Consider the following 19,327-nt stretch of genomic DNA (forward strand, 5'->3'; position numbering starts at 1 on the left):
GGAGAAGGCGGAGTCAAGGGCGGGCGGGGCCTGTGGGAGGCGTGGCGCGAAGAGCTAGGGGTAGGAGGGGCCGAGGCCGCGGCGAGGGGGCGGGGCTGAGGCGGGGTGGGGCCTGGGGGAGGCGTGGCGCGAAGAGCTCGGGGTAGGAGCTAGCGAGCCCGGGAACTCTGCGGAGGCCGCGGCGGCGCGGGGGGCGCGGCTGAGGGCAGGGCGGGCCTGTGGGTGTCATGGCGCGAAGAGCTCGGGGTAGGAGCGCGCGCCCGGGAACTCCGCTGTGGTCGCGGCGAGGGGGCGGGGCTGAGGGTGAGACGGGGCTTGTGGGAGGCGTGGCGCGAAGATTTCGGAGTTGGAGCGCGCGCAGTCCCGAACTCCGCTGAGGCTGCGGCGAGGAGGCGGGGCTGTGGGTTGGGGCGCTCTGCGTGGGGCGGGGCGAAAGGGAGGTTTCGAGCCAGGAAGGTACGGCGCCCACAGCTAACGAGAGTCCCAGGCGAGCGGGCCGCAGGGTGGGCAGGCTGGTACCAGGGGGTGTGGGGGCCTGGCCGGGCAAGGCAGAAGGAAGGGGATGCTGGTGGGAAGGGAGCAACAGTGGATGCTGGTGGGAAGGGAGCAAAAGAGACCAGCAACAGTCTCTTCCCGTTGTTGGTGAAGAGACGAGCAACGGGAGGCGTGGAAGGGCCGTCGCGGGAGGTCTGACGCGGACCCGCCTTCTCCTCTAGACCCTGGAGGCGCCAGTGCCAGCCCTCGAAGCTCTTTGAGGCCAGAAATAGCGTCTTGACCACCAAAAGGGAAAACCAATTGTAAATCGAAATTAATTAGCCTACCAAAATGTAAGCTGTCAGCCGCAACGTAACCCATCTAGCTATGAGTTGTACTTAAGGTCGGGGGCATTTATTATATTCTTTACATAATTTGGGGCCGGGCCTCCACAAGTCTGAGGCTCTAGGGCCCTCGGAGGTCTGTCTCCACAGGGCCTTGGACTGAGGAGGAGGGTTTGGGATGGAGATGAGAAGGTGGTGCCAGGGCTGGTTTGTCTTGGAAGCCGAGGCCTTGTCCCCGCGGAGACAAGCCGTAGGCCGGGTCCGCGTTTTCTAAAGTACACCACGTTCCCAATGGATGGTACTTGAAAGAGCGTGAGGAGTCCAGCTGTAGCACCAGAACCAAGGGGGCTGGTCAGGTTGAAGGTCCTCTAAGGACTTGACCTGAAGAGGTTTGGAGAAAGAAGGACCACAAAGGGCATGTGAGCTAGCGATGAAGGGGTGAACTGGGGACGAAACCAGTGGCCCTAATTTGAAAGACAGGATAAAGCATCAGGGAATTCCAGGGTCAGGGATTGTAAAAAATGGAAAGGATAGCACCCCAGAGTGTACCACCTTTGGTAAACTGCGGCCCTGAGGAAATTATCTTGTTCTAAAGGGGTGGGGGATTAGACTACCTCCCAAACCTGCACTTTTGTTTTGTTTTTTGGAGACATCATCGCTCTGTAGCCCATGCTGGAGTGCAGTGGCGCGATCTCACCTCACTGAGCCTCCGCCTCTTGGGTTCAGGCGATTCTCCTGCCTCATCCTCTGGATTAGCTGGGATTACAGGTGCCCGCCACCACACCCGGCTAATTTTTATATTTTTAGTAGGGACGAGGTTTCACCATGTTGGTCAGGCTCCGTCTTGAACTGCTGGCCTCAAGTGATCCGCCTGCCTGGGCCTCCCAAATGCTGGGTTACAGGCGCCTGCCAACAGGTCCGGCTAATTTTTGTAGTTTTAGTAGAGGGGGTTTCGGGGTTTCACCATGTTGCCCAGGCTGGTCTTGAACTTGTGAGCTCAAGCTCTCCGCCCATCTCGGCCTCTCAAAGTGTCAGGATTACAGGCGTGAGTCACTGGCCCGTCATTGTATGGATTTCTCTAAGGTTGGTTGCCTCTTGTCATTAACTGCAACAAAAGATAAAGAAAACCCAGTCTCTGCCATTTCTACTTCAGTAATTCTACCCAAAACAGGAAATAGGAAGGATAATGGCGAATATAGAAGGTGTGAAATGAGTTTTGCATTAAAGCATGTGTTTGCTTCTCAGAAAACTTAAGAATGTGAGGTAAGAAAAGAACTGAACACTTGGGAAGTACATTCTTTCCTATTCATCTGCTCCATATCAACCCTGAAGTGTAACTCTTTTTTAAAAAACAAGTTCTTGGCCGGGCGCGGTGGCTCAAGCCTGTAATCCCAGCACTTTGGGAGGCCGAGATGGGCGGATCATGAGGTCAGGAGATAGAGACCATCCTGGCTAACACGGTGAAACCCCGTCTCTACTAAAAAATACAAAAAACTAGCCGGGCGCGGTGGCGGGCGCCTGTAGTCCCAGCTACTCGGGAGGCTGAGGCAGGAGATTGGCGTGAACCCGGGAGGCGGAGCTTGCAGTGAGCTGAGATCCGGCCACTGCACTCCAGCCTGGGCGGCAGAGCGAGACTACGTCTCAAAAAAAAAAAAAAAAAAACAAAAACAAGTTCTTGGCCGGACACAGTGACTCGCTCCTGAAATCCCAGAACTTTGGGTGGCCAAGGTGGGCGGATCGCTTGAGCTCATGAGTTAGAGACCAGCCTGGGCAACATGGCAAAACCCCGTCCCAACAAAACAAAAAAATGAGCCGGGCGTGGTGGTGCGTGCCTGTAGTCCCAGCTACTAGGAAGGCTGAGGTGGGAGGATAGCTTGAGCCCGGAAGGCAGACGTTGCATTGAGCCGAGATCACATCGTTGCACTCCAGCCTGGGCCATAGAGCCAGACCTTATCTCAAAAAAAAAAAAGTTCTCTCCCTATAGCCCCAACCCTCACATTTCCACCCCCAAATAGATTACTGCATAGTTTCCCCAGCTTTACACTATTTATACATGGGTCCAATAATTACTTGTGGATGTGCTGTCCTCTATATGATGGTATATTTAGCAGCATTTTCCCTCCCAAGTTGTGACAGCTAAAACTTCACATGTTGTGAAGTGTCCGTTGGAGGCCAAAATCTACCCCCAGTCCAGTTGAGAACCACTGGAGTACGGAGTACAAGATAAACTTCATTGCCGTTAACCTGGCTTTTCAGATCTTTCATTATCTATTCCCAATCTACCTTTCCTAGAATTTGACTCAGTCCAAGAGAACTACCAATGCAGGAATCCTGTCTTTGGCTTCCTCCATAGATTTCTTTGGCTTCTTCCATAGATTATGATCTTTTACTGACTTTTCTTGGATGTTTCCAGGGATGAAAGAAATTTAAAATCTTTACTGTGCACGAAAGTCCTTGTCTCTCCAAAGTTCCTGCTCAAAATGTGTATTTGTTGAGTTCAGTTCACACCCCTGGAGGCGTAAAAAAAAATTCTTTTTCCATTTGTGAGCACCACTGAGAGTAAAAATGGTAGTCATATTTCTATTTTTCACCTTCCTCTATGTAATATGGTTTATAGATCATCATGAACTTTTTACTCTCCTCTGAACAATATCACGCCTGACGATGTCCTACTTAAAACATACTACCCAGAACTGAACACAGTGTGCTGGATGTGCGTCACACAATGTTAGTACGTAGCATATTATACTATTAGTTTCATGCTTATTCATCTTCCTTGACTCTGAACTTGAAGGCAAGAACCAAGTCTTAGTCACTAGGTTGTTATATTCGTCTTTGCAATACTAGCACAGTGCTTGGCCCTTAGTTCAACTGGTGTTCAAAAATGTTGATGGAATGTGGTACTTCCGTAACTCTAAGATAGCATTCCATTACCTTTAGGGGCAGATAGAGTACACTGTTGCCTTATATTGACTTTGTGATCAACCAAACCTATATGTATCAGATCAGAGGTTGGCAAACTTTTTTGTAAAGGGCCAAATAGTAAATATTTCAGGTTTTATGGGCCTTGTAGTCTGTTTCAGTGACTCAGCTATGTCACTGTAACATATAATCAGCCATAGGCAATATATAAGCGAATGAGCATAGCCACTTTCCAATATAATTCATGGACATTAAAATCTGAGTTTCATGTAATTTTTGTGTGTCACAGTATATTTTGATTTTAAAAAATATTTTAAGATGTTAAACACATTTTTAGCTTGTGGGCAGTACAAAAACAAATGGCAGGCTAGATTTGGCTCACAGGTAGTAGTTTGCTAACCCCTGATTTAGACTAACCCTTGTATGATTGATTTTTTTCAAAACTGAGTAAAGGTTTTTACTTTTATCCTTATTAGATGACTTACTCATTGCAAGTCATCTTTCTAGCTTGCTCATTTCTTTTTGAATGCTAATTCTGTCACCTACCGTATCAGCTGACATCCCAAGCTTTGTGTCTGCAAAATTGATGAGCATACTTTGTGCATCCTTAATTAATAAAAATGTTGAGTAGGATAAGGATAGAAGTCCTCCACAAGTTCATTTTCTTCCATTAATCATCATTCGTTGAGTATAGCCACTCAGAGTTAGAAATATCTACCTAGAGTACTGGCTGTCACCCAATTCATATTTCTCTGTCGGGTTCACAAGGTATCTTGAGAAGCTTTGTCTGAAGCTTTGTCGAAATGTTTAGAACATGTTCCAAATGGGTAGGAATTCCATCAGACAAACAGAAATGTATAGGTTTGGTTTAGCTTGTAAACTAATGTTACTGCTACTTCCAATTTTAGTACTTCCTTGGTTACATTTTCAAGGCTACCATTTTAATAATGAAATTTAATAATTTTAGGGTTTTGTTGAGAATTAGCATTCAAGTTTATCAATCTGTATTTACAGAATTCATCATCTTTCTCCTCTTAAAACTAAGGCTTGACAATGTTCATCCCACACTGACTGTTTCTCTGGTATCAATAGTGTCAAAAGCTGTGGTAAGATTGATAGAGAAAAGAGGCACAAAAAATTAAAATATATGTGTTTTCTTACCAATGTTACCACACTTTTAATACTATCGATACTAGTTTTTAAAATATAATAGAAAGTGAACTGTATTCTAATAAATAAAAACTAAGAATAAATGCATTTTTATAAAATACTGATACTGGCCGGGCACAGTGGCGCAAGCCTTTAATACCAGCACTTTGAAACGCTGAGGCAGGAGGATCACTTGAGGCCAGGAGTTTTAAGACTAACCTGAGCAAGCTGGGTGTGGTGGCTCACGCCCTTAATCCCAGCACTTTGGGAGGCTGAGGTGGGCGGATTATGAGGTCAGGAGTTTGAGACTAGCCAGGCCAACATGGTGAAACCCCGTCTCTTCTAAAAATACAAAAATTAACCTGGCGTGGTGGCGGGTGCCTGTAATCGCAGCTACTCAGGAGCTGAGGCAGGAGAATCGCTTGAAACCGGAAGGCAGAGGTTGCATTGAGCCAAGATCGTGCCATTGCACTCCAGCTTGGGCAACAAGAGTGAGACTCCGTCTCAAAACAAAGACTAGCCTGTGCAGCATAGCAAGACCCCATCTCTACAGAAAAAAAAAAATTTTTTTTGGACTCCCAAAGTGCTGGGATTACAGGCATGAGCCACCGCACCCGGCCTAATTGAGTATTTTTATGGTATTCCATGTTGTTCTCCTCTGTTGACCTTCTTCCTGTACCTCTGTGTTTTTGTGTTTTTGTTTGGCTAGGGTAGTCAGGGACTTATTTTGTGAAGCAGAGTGGCAGAAATAGTCATGTCTTATAGATTATCCCTGGGAGAGGTTTCTTACATAAACAAACATGTTAGAGTCCCTCCCACATGTTGAATAGCTTGGCTGTTAAACCATCTGCTAGGCAACAGCTTTCCCTTCTCACTTGGTTTTCTCAGATAAAGTTTAGAGAATCAAGAAGTTGCTTTTTTTGTTATTTTTTGATTTGCAGGTTAAACATTTTAAGATGAGAAAAACTGATCTCTGTCTGAGCTCTGAAGGGTCCGAAGTGATTTTAGCTACATCAAGTGATGAAAAACACCCACCTGAAAATATCATTGATGGGTAAGAGTTACTATACTTTGTTGTTTACAGTCTTAAATCAGTGAATCCCTTGAGTACTTGGACTGTGTTTTATAACAACTTGCCCTATTAAACATAGTTTAATAAATGTTTGGTGAATTATCTGATATCCACTTTTGGTACCATTTCTGAAACTAATTCAGTTGTGTATATTTAGGTTTTTGATCCTTTTCTTTATAATGCCTAAACTGAACTCTTCATACAAATAGGTTTTTTTAGAAGTGGTTTACCAAGGCAAAAACTCAAACAACTTCATTTTATGGAAGTATAAATTTTAAAGTCTGGTTTTGGTTTTACTCCAAGTTTTTCTTGGAATAAGAATGTAAATATTATAACTTCCTATATACTACCTATTTCCTTACTGGTCTAAGTGATATCTTTGCAGAACTGAATGCTTCATTCCGTGCTATCACGTATTGTTTTGCCTCTCCCCTTGTTGATATCTTTCCAATTTCTACTCTTCATTGCGCTACAGCTTTTTCTAGGTAGATATTTTTCTAAATATTGTTCTTAGACTTCTGATTCCAAGAAAAAGCAGTTAATGGGAGAACTCCTTTTTTTCTTTTTTCTTTTTTTTTTTTTTTAAGACAGAGTCTCACTCTGTCACCCAGGCCAGAGTCCAGTGGCACCATCTTGGCTCACTGCAACCTCCGCCTCCCGGGTTCAAGTGATTCTCCTGCCTCAGCCTCTTGAGTAGCTGGGACTACAGGAGTACGCCACCACACTGGGCTAATTTTTGTATTTTTTAGTCGAGACGGGGTTTCACTGTATTGGCCAAGCTGGTCTCAAACTCCTGACCTTGTGATCCACCCACCTCAGCCTCCCAAAGTGCTGGGATTACAGGCATGAGCTACTGAGCCCACCTGAGAACTCCTTTTTATTTTGAGACGGAGTTTTGCTCTTGTTGCCCAGGCTGGAGTGCGATAGCACAATCTCGACTCACCAAAACCTCCACCTCCCGAGTTCAAGTGATTCTCCTGCCTTAGCCTCCCGAGTAGCTGGGATTACAGGCATGCACCACCACGCCTGGCTAATTTTGTATTTTTAGTAGAGATGGGGTTTCTCCATGTTGGTCAGGCTGGTCTTGAACTCCCGACCTCAGGTGATTTGCCCACCTTGGCCTCCCAAAATGTTGGGATTACAGGCGTGAGCCACCGTGCCTGGTGGAGAACTCCTTTTTTAATAGTTCTGGCTTATTACTTTCTTGAACCCTCTTTCTTGGTATATGTACAATGACCAGAGTTTGACTCATAGAACCATCTAATTTTAGGCCTGGAAGGACTTGTGGGTTTATTTTGCCAAAACCCTTTATTTCAGACTTGTGGTAAGAGAGGTCTAAGGAGGTTAAGTACTACTTTTAATTATTGAAGGCAGAACCAGTTGTAACAGAGGTTTCATGATACTTTATGTATCTTGAAGCCCATGTATCTGGATGAAATTCTAGCAACTCAGCCTCTTCCTTGAAGCCTAGTTGTAATCTTTATGACAACTGACTTTTCCCCTCAGATTCCTTTATCTCTTTGCTGGGGTCCAGTAACAGTTGGTATATACCTCTGTTACCTTACTTTTTCCTTTATTGTATTGTTTATTTTTAATGTTTGTTTCCTCTCTCAACTGTGAATTCCTAGAAGTCAGAGACTATTTCTATGAGTCAAACTTGACTAATATTGGAAAGTAATCAACGTCTACACACACACGCATACATATAAACACATATATATGCATATATTACTCTATATTTGCATAGGGCTTTATAATTTCATAGATACTTTGTCAGTTGACCCTTACAGTAATCTTGGGGAATAAGAAGCACAAAAAAGTATTTTTTTTTTTTTTTTTTGAGACAGAGTCTCGCTCTGTCGCCGGGGCTGGAGTGCAGTGGCCGGATCTCAGCTCACTGCAAGCTCCGCCTCCCGGGTTCACGCCATTCTCCTGCCTCAGCCTCCCGAGTAGCTGGGACTACAGGCGCCCGCCACCTGGCCCGGCTAGTTTTTTTGTAGTTTTAGTAGAGACGGGGTTTCACCGTGTTAGCCAGGATGGTCTCGATCTTCTGACCTCGTGATCCGCCCGTCTCGGCCTCCCAAAGTGCTGGGATTACAGGCTTGAGCCACCGCACCCGGCCCAAAAAAGTATTTTCAACTCGTCGTAAAGATGAAGAAAAGAATGATCAGATGACTTGCTCAAAATAAAAATGACTTGCTCAAAATTACACAGATAAGCAAGAGGCAGAATCAGCTAACACTCATGTCTTCTAATTTGTACTTCAGGGATCTTTGTGCTACACTCGGTTAACTCAAACTTAGTTTGAATCAAAAATTTAATATCTGCTTTTTGCCTGTGTCTCTTCTTTCTCTTAGTTGTTTACTTCCTGAAATTCAGGTAATAGTTACTATCCTACTCTGACTTGGAGTAGAAAAATTAATATGGAAATTGCTTTAAGAATACACAGAACTGTGGAGATTTGCCTTAAGTTGTTTGCCAGAAATAGAGGAATTTCCAGAAACACTCCTTGATTTTGATTGGAGATAGATTAGTTTTCCAAGGCAAGATCAATTTACCTTGCAATACTTTGGTGATCTTTCTCTCAAGCGAGTCTGTTTTATATGTTTATAGAATGTTAGGATTAGCTATCATATATTGCAGTTAATATTTTAGGCTCTGTCCATTTTGATAAATAAGGACATAATATTTTTTAGATTAGACAAAAACTCTTAGTACAGGAAAACATAAGGAATAATGTAGTTACTGTCCTGATAACTGAACAGAGTACATAGGGGACTTTTAATGCATATGCAGTTCCAGAAAATATAATTAGACTGTATATTGTAGACACTAAAAGTTAATTTCTGGCCAGGCGCGGTGGCTCATGTCTGTAATCCCAGCACTTCAGGAGGCTGAGGCAGGCAGATCAGTTGAGGTCAGAAATTCAAGACCAGCCTAGCCAACTTGGTAAAACTCTGTTTCTACTAAAAATACCAAAAAATTAGCCAGGTGTGGTGGCGTGCGCCTATAGTCCCAGCTACTCGGGAGGCTGAGGCACCAGAATTGCTTGAACCCAGGAGGTGGAGGTTCAGTGAGCTGAGATCGTGTCACTGCACTCCAGCCTGTGTGGCAGAGCGAGACTCTGTCTCAAAGAAAAACAAAGTTATTTTCTGTTCACAGTTGCTTTATCTAAATAGAGTAACCATAGAATTATTTGGAGAAAACAGTGCTATAAATGTGTCCCTACAGGATAATGGAATATTGTTTTATGGCCCTGCTCCAAACTCTCCATTCCTTCAGAAATAAGAGTTAAATAAATAGCCAGGCATAGTGGCTGAGGCAGGAGGACAGCTTGAGGTCAGGAGCTTGAGACTAGCCTGGGCAACGTAGCAAGACCGCATCACTAAAAAAAGAAAATGATTATACTTCTACTTTTCCTCTGCCCTTTGTGTTTAATGTGTCAGTGAAAAAGGGGAAAAGAGGTTCTACACTAGAAAAAAAAAAGCCAAGTAAAAAAGAAGAGAGAGAATCAGTTCTTTTGGTGTAGTGTAGAAGAATACTGTATTTAGAATTAAAATTCCTGGGTAAGTGAACTATGTGTTATCTTGGTCAAAGAGTATATGTATTACTCTTTGAGTCTCAGTTACTGATCTGAAAAATGGGGCATAATACCACCTTTCCTGCTGACCTCAGAATTGAGAAAAAAAATCACATGAGATAATCCATGTAAAATAGGTGTTAGCTATAAAGTCATATTTAAAAGAAAACTACCACTTTGATGACTTCCTTATACATAATTACAAGAATAAATTAGATGTCTTTTTTTTTTTTTTTTTTTTTTTTGAGACAGGGTCTCCCTCTGTCACCCAAGCTGGCATGCAGTGGCATGATCTCGGGTCGCTGCAACCTCTGCCTCCTGGGTTCAAGCGATTCTCCTGCCTCAGCTTCCCGAGTAGCTGGGACTACAGGCATGCACCACCATGTCTGACTAATTTTTGGTTTTTTTTTTGTTTTGTTTTCTGAGATGGAATCTTGTTCTGTTGCCCAGGCTGGAGTGCAGTGGCACGATCTCGGCTTAGTGCACCCTCCGCCTCCCAGGTCCAAGCAATTCTTCTGCCTCAGCCTTCCGAGTAGTTGGGATTACAGGTGCACGGCACCACGCCCAGCTAATTTTTTGTATTTTTAGTAGAGACAGGGTTTCACCATGTTGGCCAGGCTGGTTTAAAACTCCTGACCTCGTGATCGGCCCGCCTCGACCTCCCAAAGTGCTGGGATTACAGGCATGAGCCACCGCACCCGGCCTAGTTACATGTCATTTTAAAATTCAAGTGTATCTCTACATGATATTTTATGTTATTCTATTGGTTATGTTCATTGAAAGCATCCAAAGAAAAACATGGGGCAATTAAAATTAATTTAATTAATTTCAATAAGTAAAATTTAAAACAATATAAATATGAAAGGAGACTGTAAAATATTAAGCATTTTATAAAAACCCAGAATTTTGAGTTAGGAGAGCTGACCTTGGCTGGACACGATGGTTCATACCTATAATCCCCAGCACTTTGGAAAGCCAAGGCAGGAGGATCACTTGAGCTCAGAAGTTTGAGGCTACAATGAGCTGTGATTGTGCCACTGTATTCCAGCCTGAGTGACAGAGCAAAACCCTGTCTCTTAAAAAAAAAAGTAGTTCTGGCCCTTTTTTTTTTTTTTTTGGTAACAACCTTATTGACATATTATTCACATACCATACAATTTGCCCATTTAGAATATACAATTCAGTGGCTTTCAGCCTATTCACAGTTACACAGTCATCTCCACAACCAATTTTAGAACAGTTTCATCATCCCAAAAAGAAACTCCACACAAGAAACCTCACACTTGTTATCAGTCACTCTGTATTTTCCCATCCATACTAGCCCTAGGCAAGCATTAATCTACTTTGTTTCTGTAGATTTTATCTATTGAGATATTTCATGTAAACAGAACCATACACATGTGGTCTTTTGTGACTGGTTTCTTGGTTTCTTTTTTTTTTTTTTTTGAGATGGTGTTGGAGTGCGGTGGAGCGACCTCGGCTCACTACAGTCTCTGCCTCCTGGGTTCAAGCGATTCTCCTGCCTCAGCCTCCTGAGTAGCTGGGATTAAGGCAGGCACCACCACATCTGACTAATTTTTGTGTTTTTAGTATAGACGGGGTTTCACCATGTTGGCCAGGATGATCTTGATCTCTTGACCTCATGATTTGCCCACCTCTGCCTCCCAAAGTGCTGGGATTACAGGCGTGAGCCACCACCCCTGGCCGTGAGTGGTTTCTTTCTTTTGTTTTTTGTTTTTTTGAGACAGTCTTGCTCTTTCATCCAAGCTGGAATGCAGTGGTGCAATCTCAGCTCACTGCAACCTCTGCCTCCTGAGTTCAAGTGATTCTCATGCCCCAGCCTCCCGAGTAGCTGCGACTACAGGTGTGCACCACTACACCTGGCTCATTTCTTTATTTTTAGTAGAAACAGGGTTTTACCATGTTGGCTATGCTGGTCTTGAACTCCTGACCTCAAGCAGCCTACCTGCCTTGGCCTCCCAAAGTGCTTGGATTACAGGCATGAGCTACCACACCTGGCCTGGTTTCTTTCACTTACGTGTTTTCAGGGTTAATCCATGTTGTAGCACATATCAGTACTTCATTCTTCTTTATTGTCAAGATTTCATTGTATGGATATAGCACATTTTATTTATGCTTTCATCAGTTTATGGACACCTGGGTTGTTTCTACTTTTGAGCTGAATTTTCCCCAATTTTATTTTATTTTATTTTATTTTATTTTATTTTATTTTATTTATTTTTTTTGAGACGGAGTCTTGCTCTGTAGCCCGGGCTGGAGTGCAGTGGCCGGATCTCAGCTCACTGCAAGCTCCGCCTCCCGGGTTCCCGCCATTCTCCTGCCTCAGCCTCCGGAGTAGCTGGGACTACAGGCGCCCGCCACCTCGCCCGGCTAGTTTTTTGTATTTTTAGTAGAGACGGGGTTTCACCGTGTTAGCCAGGATGGTCTCGATCTCCTGACCTCGTGATCCACCCGTCTCGGCCTCCCTAAGTGCTGGGATTACAGGCTTGAGCCACCGCGCCCGGCCCCAATTTTATTTTAAAATAACAAATTATGGATCCAAAAAACTCAGCAAGTCCCAAGCTAGATAAATACAGAGGTTGTATCTTAGTCAAACTGCTGAAAAAGAAAAAGGAAAAAAATATTTTAAATAGCTAAAAGGAAATAAAAACTATTATATACAGAGGAACAATAGCACTAATGACAGCTGACTTTACATCACAAACAGTGGAAACCAGACAACAATGGAGCAATATCTTTAAAATACTGGGAAAGGGAGAAACAAGCAAATATTTAAAAACCCTGTCAACCCAGAATTCTGTGTCTAGCTAAACTATCTTCCAAAAATGAAGATAGGATAAAGGCATTTTTCATCACAAGTAGACCTGCATCACAAGGAATGCTAAAAGAAATTCTGCAGTTTGAAGAGTATAATACTAGGTGGAAAATCAAACCTATAAGAAGAAATTAAGTGTACTGGAAATGGTAAATATTCAGGTAACTATAAAAGACTGCCTTTTTTTCCTCTTTTAATTTTTTTGAAAGATAACTGACCACTTAGCCGGGCGCGGTGGCTCACGCCTGTAATCCCAGCACTTTGGGAGGCCGAGGCTGGTGGATCACAAGGTCAGGAGATCGAGAGCACAGTGAAACCCCGTCTCTACTAAAAACACAAAAAATTAGCCAGGGCGGTGGCGGGCGCCTGTAGTCCAAGCTACTCCGGAGGCTGAGGCAGGAGAATGGCGTGAACCCGGGAGGCGGAGCTTACAGTGAGCCGAGATCCGGCCACTGCACTCCAGCCTGGGCGACAGAGTGAGACTCTGTCTCAAAAAAAAAAAAAAAAAAAAGATAACTGACCACTTAATGAAAAAAATTGTATTATGGGGTATATTATATATATAAAATATATGACAACAATGGCACAAAAGTGATGTTCAGTGTAAATTGACTATCATGAGGATTTTATGTTGTAACCTAGAGAGGAGCTATTGTAAAAATTTCTAATAAAAGAGGTATAGCTAAAAAAGATAGATGAATTAAATGGAATGTAAAAAATTTATTCACTCAGAAACAGGAAGGGAGAAACAGAACAAGAATAGATGGGAGGGATGAAAATGAATAGCAAGATAGTAGATTTATACTCAGCCATATCACTAGTTACACTAAATGTCAATGGGGCTAAACACTCCAATTAAATATCAGAGATTGTCAGATTGGATAAAAAGCCAAGACCCAAATATATATTGTCTAAAAGATACTCACTTTAAATATGAAGATACGAATAGGTTGAAAATAAAAGGATGAAAGAAGATGCATCCTACAAACAGTTTACATAAGAAAGTCACTGTAGCTATATTCATATCAGACAAAGTAGAATATAAGACAAGGAGTATTACCAGAGACAAAGGGGACATTTTATAATGTTAGAGGGTCCATTCATTAGGAGGAGAGGATAATCCTAAGTGTATATGGACCTAATAATAGTTATTTAAAATACATAGAGCAAAATCTGACAGATAAAAGGGAGAACTAGATAAATTCACAATTATAGTTAGAGATTTTAGTACCCTTTTCTCAGTAATGATAGAACAATTTGGCAGAAAATCAATAAAGACATAGATGATCTGAATAATATCATAACCTCGACTTTGTTGATGGTTATAGAATACTATAATCAACAACATGGAACAAGAACATATTGATGAGTTGCGTGTGGTGGCTCACGCCTGTAATCCCAGCACTTTGGGAGGCCAAGGCAGGCAGATTGCCTGAGCTCAGAAGTTTGAGACCAGCCTGGACAACATTAAAAAACCCCGTCTCTACAAGAAAACACAAAAATTAGCCAGGCATGGTGGTGCATACCTGTAGTCACTGTTCCTTTTGGAGCTGAGGCAGGAGGATGGCTTGAGCCCAGGAGGTCAGTGCTGCAGTGAGCCAAGATAGTGCCATTGCACTGCAGTCTGGGTGACAGAGCGAGACTCAGTCTCTTAAAAAACCTAAAACCCAACATGTTGAACATTCACTGAAACGTGCTGAAACATAAAATAAGTCTCAATATATTTCAAGATTAAAATCTTAGAGAGTATGTTCCCTGACCACAGTGTAATTAAATTAGAAATAAACAACAAAAAGATATTCAGAAAACCCCCCCAAAACTTAGTAACCACTACACTTCTAAATAACCCATGGGTCAAAAAAGAAATCATAAGGGATCTTAGAATTTTATTTTATTTTATTATTATTATTATTTTTGAGATGGAGTCTCCACCATCCAGGCTGGAGTGCAGTGGTGCAGTCTCGGCTCATGGCAACTTCCACCTCCAGGCCTCAGCCTCCCAAGTAGCTGGGACTACCGGTGTGTCCCAGACACCTGGCTAATTTTTGTGTTTTTAGTAGAGTCGGGGTTTCCCCATATTGGCCGGGCTGGTCTTGAACTGCTGACCTCAGGTGATCCACCCTCCTTAGCCTCCCAGAGTGCTGGGATTACAGGAGTGAGCCACCATGCCTGGCCTTAGAAAATACTTCTAACAGAATGATGTTGAAAATATAACATACCAAATTTGTAGCATGCAGCTAAAGCAGTGTCTCAAGGGAAAGTAATAGCATATATACTTATGTTAAAAAGGAAAAAATTGTAAAACCAATCATCTAAATTTTCACCTTAGGAAGCTAGAAAAAAAATGAGCAAATTAAACCCAAACTAAGTAGAAGAAAATAAATAGTAAAGGTAAGAGCAGAAATCAGTAAAATAGACAATTATTAGAAAAAATAATAAAGCCTAAAGTTGATCATTTGAAAGGATTAATAAAAGTTATAAACAACAAATTTAAGCTAATACATTTGATAACTTAGATGAAATGGACAGATTTCTTGTAAAGCTCAACTTATAAAAATGACACAAGATCAATTGGAAATTCTGAACAGCCTCATATCTATTATAGAAATTAAATTCGATCAAATATTTAGAGAAGAAATACCAGTCTTCCACAAACTTTCTCAAAAATAGAGAAGGAAACATTTCCCAAATTGTTTTATGAGAACATTATCCAGATAGCAAAGCCTGACAAAGACATGACATGACAAGAAAGAAAATGGAGTGCAAAATAGTACAACCACGTTGGCAAGCTGACAGTTTCTTATAAAGTTAAATATACTTTTACCCTATGTCCTAGCAATTCCACTCTTAGTAATTACCCAGAGAAATGAAAACATGTTCACAAGCACTTGTACAAGAATACTTATAGCAGTTTTGTTCCTAATAGTAAAAAGCTGCAAGCAATTAAAATGTCCAACAAAAATATCAAACAAAATCACGAATGAAAACGTTGTGGCATAGTTGGTGGTGATAGAAATCAGAGCAGTGGTTGCCTAAGGGAGGTAGGGATTGTCTGGAAGGAAAGCTAAGGGAGATTCTGGGTCATGGAAATGTTCTGTATCTTCATTGGAGTATTGGTTACATAAGCATATACATTTATCAAAACTCACTAAGTTATGCACTTAAGGTAAATTTCACTGTAGGTAAATTTTACTTCCCAAAAAAGTAAAAAGGATATATAGTTAAAATAGAAATGATTATTTCTGTAGTCAAAACCATATATACTATTTTGACTATATATGACTTAAAATTCAGTGCATGTTTTAATTTTGTTTGAACAAACATTTAGCATATATCTACTATGGGTGAGCATTGCAGCAGTTGTAGGGTTATAAAGATGAGTAAGAGAAAGAAGCTGGACTCAGAGCTCAGCATCTAGTGGGAGCCATAGAAACACAGGAGATTAAGTGCCAATATAGAGATGGAGGCTGAGTATGAGATAAGTACAAAAGAGGGAGGAAGTGATTCTGATTTGGTGGTGTTAGATAAATGGGACCAGAAAGTGAATTAACTTATGCAAGGGGAAGAAGGGTTTTTCGGGTAAAAAAAAAAAAACAAAAAACAAAATCTCATGAATGAGCTAAGGTGCAGAAGCAAGAGCCTGCATAACGTATTTGCAGAATTTTAAGTGGCCCAGTGTGACCACAGTGATGGAAGAGAATATAACTTAATGATGGAACCAGACTGTACAGTCTTAAATGCCATATGAAGGAGTTTAGAATTATAGGCAATAAGGGACCACTGAGGCATTTAGATAGGAGTGACATCAATTCCGTTTCTGTGTTTTAGAAAAGAATACCTGGTAGTAGTAAAGAAGAATTATTAAAGTTGGAGAGAGATTAGAGGCAGAAGTAATAGAAAGGAGATGGAAGAATCCAGTAGTCATTTAATTTTAAAAAAACAGCTATTCAGTAAAATTTTATGATTAACCATTTATATTTGGCTATTCTTATTTTTTCTTTAAAATTAACAATAGGAATCCAGAAACGTTTTGGACCACCACAGGAATGTTTCCCCAGGAATTCATTATTTGTTTCCACAAACATGTAAGGATTGAAAGGCTTGTAATCCAAAGTTACTTTGGTAAGTAAATCTTACATTAATTTTTTCTTCTTTTTTTTTCGGTGCTCCAGGTAAGGCTCATGTGTGGATTTTCATTATCCTTTCATTTTTTCCATAGGCAGAAGGCATGTATGTAAACTTTTGGCAAAACACTAGTTTTTCTTTATAGCATGGAATCCAGTTTTATTGCTGGGGTGAAAGGATGGGGATTATGGGTTAACTGCCTTGAGCTCAACTGGCGTCTCTGAAACTGCAAATTTGAAACCCTTCCAAAGCACATAATAATTTCCATGCAATTTACTATGTAAAAGTCTGGCAGAAGGCCCTATTAGGAATATAAGACGCCAGCTTGCCAGAACACTAAGTTCCATGACATCTTTATTCTAGATTCATTTGTCCTGGAGTTCTTTGTCAAATTCTTGTTGAAAATCTGATAACCCTGATTATTTACATTGGATAGTTGTGATTCTTCTATTACTAGTGGCATTTTCTTAGGAATTTAGAGGGATAATCTCCCTTGGGACATCATTCTAATCCTATTTATTTAAGGATAAAATGTATCAGACAAAATCATGGCAGGAAACAGAATACATCCCAGATGGTTCAAATGAAGAGGCTCTATTGATGGGGCTACTTGCAAAATTATGGCCTGGGTTAAGGGAAGAAACAAGGCAAGGAATGATGAGGCCCTCAGAAACTAGCTGTAGCAGGAAGCTGTGATCAGCCCTGGCACAAGGGAAGGAAATAGTGTTATCAGAGATCTGTGAGAGCTGGAGCCTGTGTAAAAGGGCCTAACAGGAGCTGTAGGCAGGAGAAACTGTCAAAAATGTCACACTGAAGCAGGAAGGGAGTGGAGATAAAATTGGCTGATCTCCCTTCCCCACCCCAATCTCCCCCTGGTATCTCCCACTGGACAAATGCAGTCAGAAGGCAGTGGTAAATGAATCCATGTGATACAGCCCACAGAGGTTAGCCCCTCATGGCACAGAACAGGACAAAGAAGAGGAGGAATGGATCTGGAGTGGTAGAGACTGGACTGAGAACAGTGGAGAAAAACCAGTTTAGAAGGAAGATGACTGTATTCCTGATAAGTCTCTTTTCTCATTAATTGTGGAGGCTCTGGGTTTGAATTCCATTTCTCGTACTTACTAGCTGTATATCATTGAACACCTTGCTTGGCTCCTCTAAACCTGTTTTCTCACCAGTAAAGTGGGTTAAAATACCTTTCTCGTAAGATTGTAGTCAAAAGTGAATGGATAAATATGTTTGACTCATCATAGGCTCTCCATAAATGTTTATGACCAAGACCACCAATAGTATTATTATTGCCAGTACACACAAAAAAATTGGAATAATGCCAAATTCAAAAAAGCTCTACTTGCTCTGTGTTGTATGGTTGCAAACATTTGGAAGATTGGTTATACAAGACTATATTTTAGCATAGGGTTTTTTGGAAAAATACCGAGTAACTTCCATGATGTTTCTGATCCCAGTGTTTGTGTAGTTCCACTGTGCATGACAATCTCAGGCAGAGGGAAAAAGAAATATAGGGTCAAAAACGTAGAGACAGATTAACACTTTACTTACTTTGTTTGTTGACAATGTCAGTACAGACCTTGAAGATTGAAAAGAGCACGTCTAAAGAGCCAGTTGATTTTGAGCAATGGATTGAAAAAGGTATGTGTTTCACCAGCATTGTTCTGAGCATGAAGGAGTAGATAATATTCCTTTGACTCTACATTTCTCATCTAGCTGCACTTTGGTGAAAAAAGATGACTTCAGTGATCCTTGTGACACATTTAGGACCTAGAAAGACCCAGGTTTGAACACAAAGCTGCTGCTTCATTTACTGGTTATATAACTATTAACATGTGACTTAATTTTTCTCAGTTTCAAAATCCTTATTAGGAAAATGGCGATGATATCTATCATTTAAGGTTTTGGTGAAGTAGTGTCTGGCATATAATAGACAACAAATATTAGTTTCTCATCTTCTTTCCTTTCCTCCCGATTAATGGTACTATTTAAATATCACCAGCAGAATTGATAGCCTCTACTTAATTAAACATGGCATCTTGTCTTCATATGTCTATCTCTTTTCCCTCTCAAAATATCATGAAAATAATAGTAAAGGAATAAAAACAGGCATAAACCTACAAGGACAAAGATTAAACAACCAGCAAACGAAAGCAAATGTGAGAAATCAGTGTATATTATGATAAAGAGAAAGCAGATGGAAGAGTAGTAACTTCTTTAGCTGAATGAACTAGGTTATAACCTAAGGTCTTGCCAAGGAGCATATCAATAAGAAGCAAGCCACTTTGTCACACAGAACCCCAGAAAGGCCTAGAGCTCAAAGGCAACAGGTGCCATGGGAAGTATGAATGAGACCTGGGTCAGAAAATAAGGATGATTAGTTGAACATCTATATACAGAGTAATCAGACTCTAGGTACCTTCTTCCATCCTGCAAAGCTAGGTGACCACTCCTTTCTCCCACAGACCTCCACCACCACCCTCAAGAGACAACTGCAAATATAGAATGTTGAGGCTCAGGAGACCAGATACATAGTAGGGAGTGAGTGAGACATGGAGTTGAAAATTGGATACTAGTGGAAGTCTACATATTGAATTGCGGAAACACCAGCCTCCTTCCTGTGTTCTGGTATTAATGTCAGCAGCCAAGAATATACCCTCAGCTGGAAGACTGGAAAATTCATCTTTGGAGAAACTAAATGGCCCTAGAAAAAAGACCTATGGATACTGATAAAGGCCAGCTCATTTCTGGTCACCCTGTGGTCCAGTAATCAACAAGTGTAGCTCATGCACACAGTTTTCAAATGATGCACA

At 41.5% G+C, this 19,327-nt stretch overlaps 1 protein-coding gene across 18 annotated transcripts in view; it reads left to right on the forward strand.

The window, feature by feature from the left end:
* IFT25 (intraflagellar transport 25) overlaps window positions 1–19,327 on the forward strand; it is a 50,214-nt gene that overhangs the window by 235 nt on the left and 30,652 nt on the right. For 2 of the 18 annotated variants that reach the window (XM_073007287.1, XM_073007294.1), the window contains exons 1-4: window positions 441–503; window positions 5,831–5,943; window positions 16,393–16,499; window positions 18,087–18,155. In XM_073007287.1, coding sequence (XP_072863388.1) covers window positions 5,846–5,943; window positions 16,393–16,499; window positions 18,087–18,155 — 274 coding nt within the window. In that variant the 5' untranslated portion in view covers window positions 441–503; window positions 5,831–5,845. Of the gene's footprint in view, window positions 1–173; window positions 247–371; window positions 504–547; window positions 878–3,435; window positions 3,550–5,830; window positions 5,944–16,392; window positions 16,500–18,086; window positions 18,156–19,327 lie in introns of those variants that run through there. The other 16 variants (XM_007978674.3, XM_073007289.1, XM_073007280.1 and 13 more) reach the window with 15 other exon arrangements.

The sequence above is a fragment of the Chlorocebus sabaeus genome, chromosome 20, assembly GCF_047675955.1.
Source record: "Chlorocebus sabaeus isolate Y175 chromosome 20, mChlSab1.0.hap1, whole genome shotgun sequence".
Taxonomy (NCBI): Eukaryota; Metazoa; Chordata; class Mammalia; order Primates; family Cercopithecidae; genus Chlorocebus; species Chlorocebus sabaeus.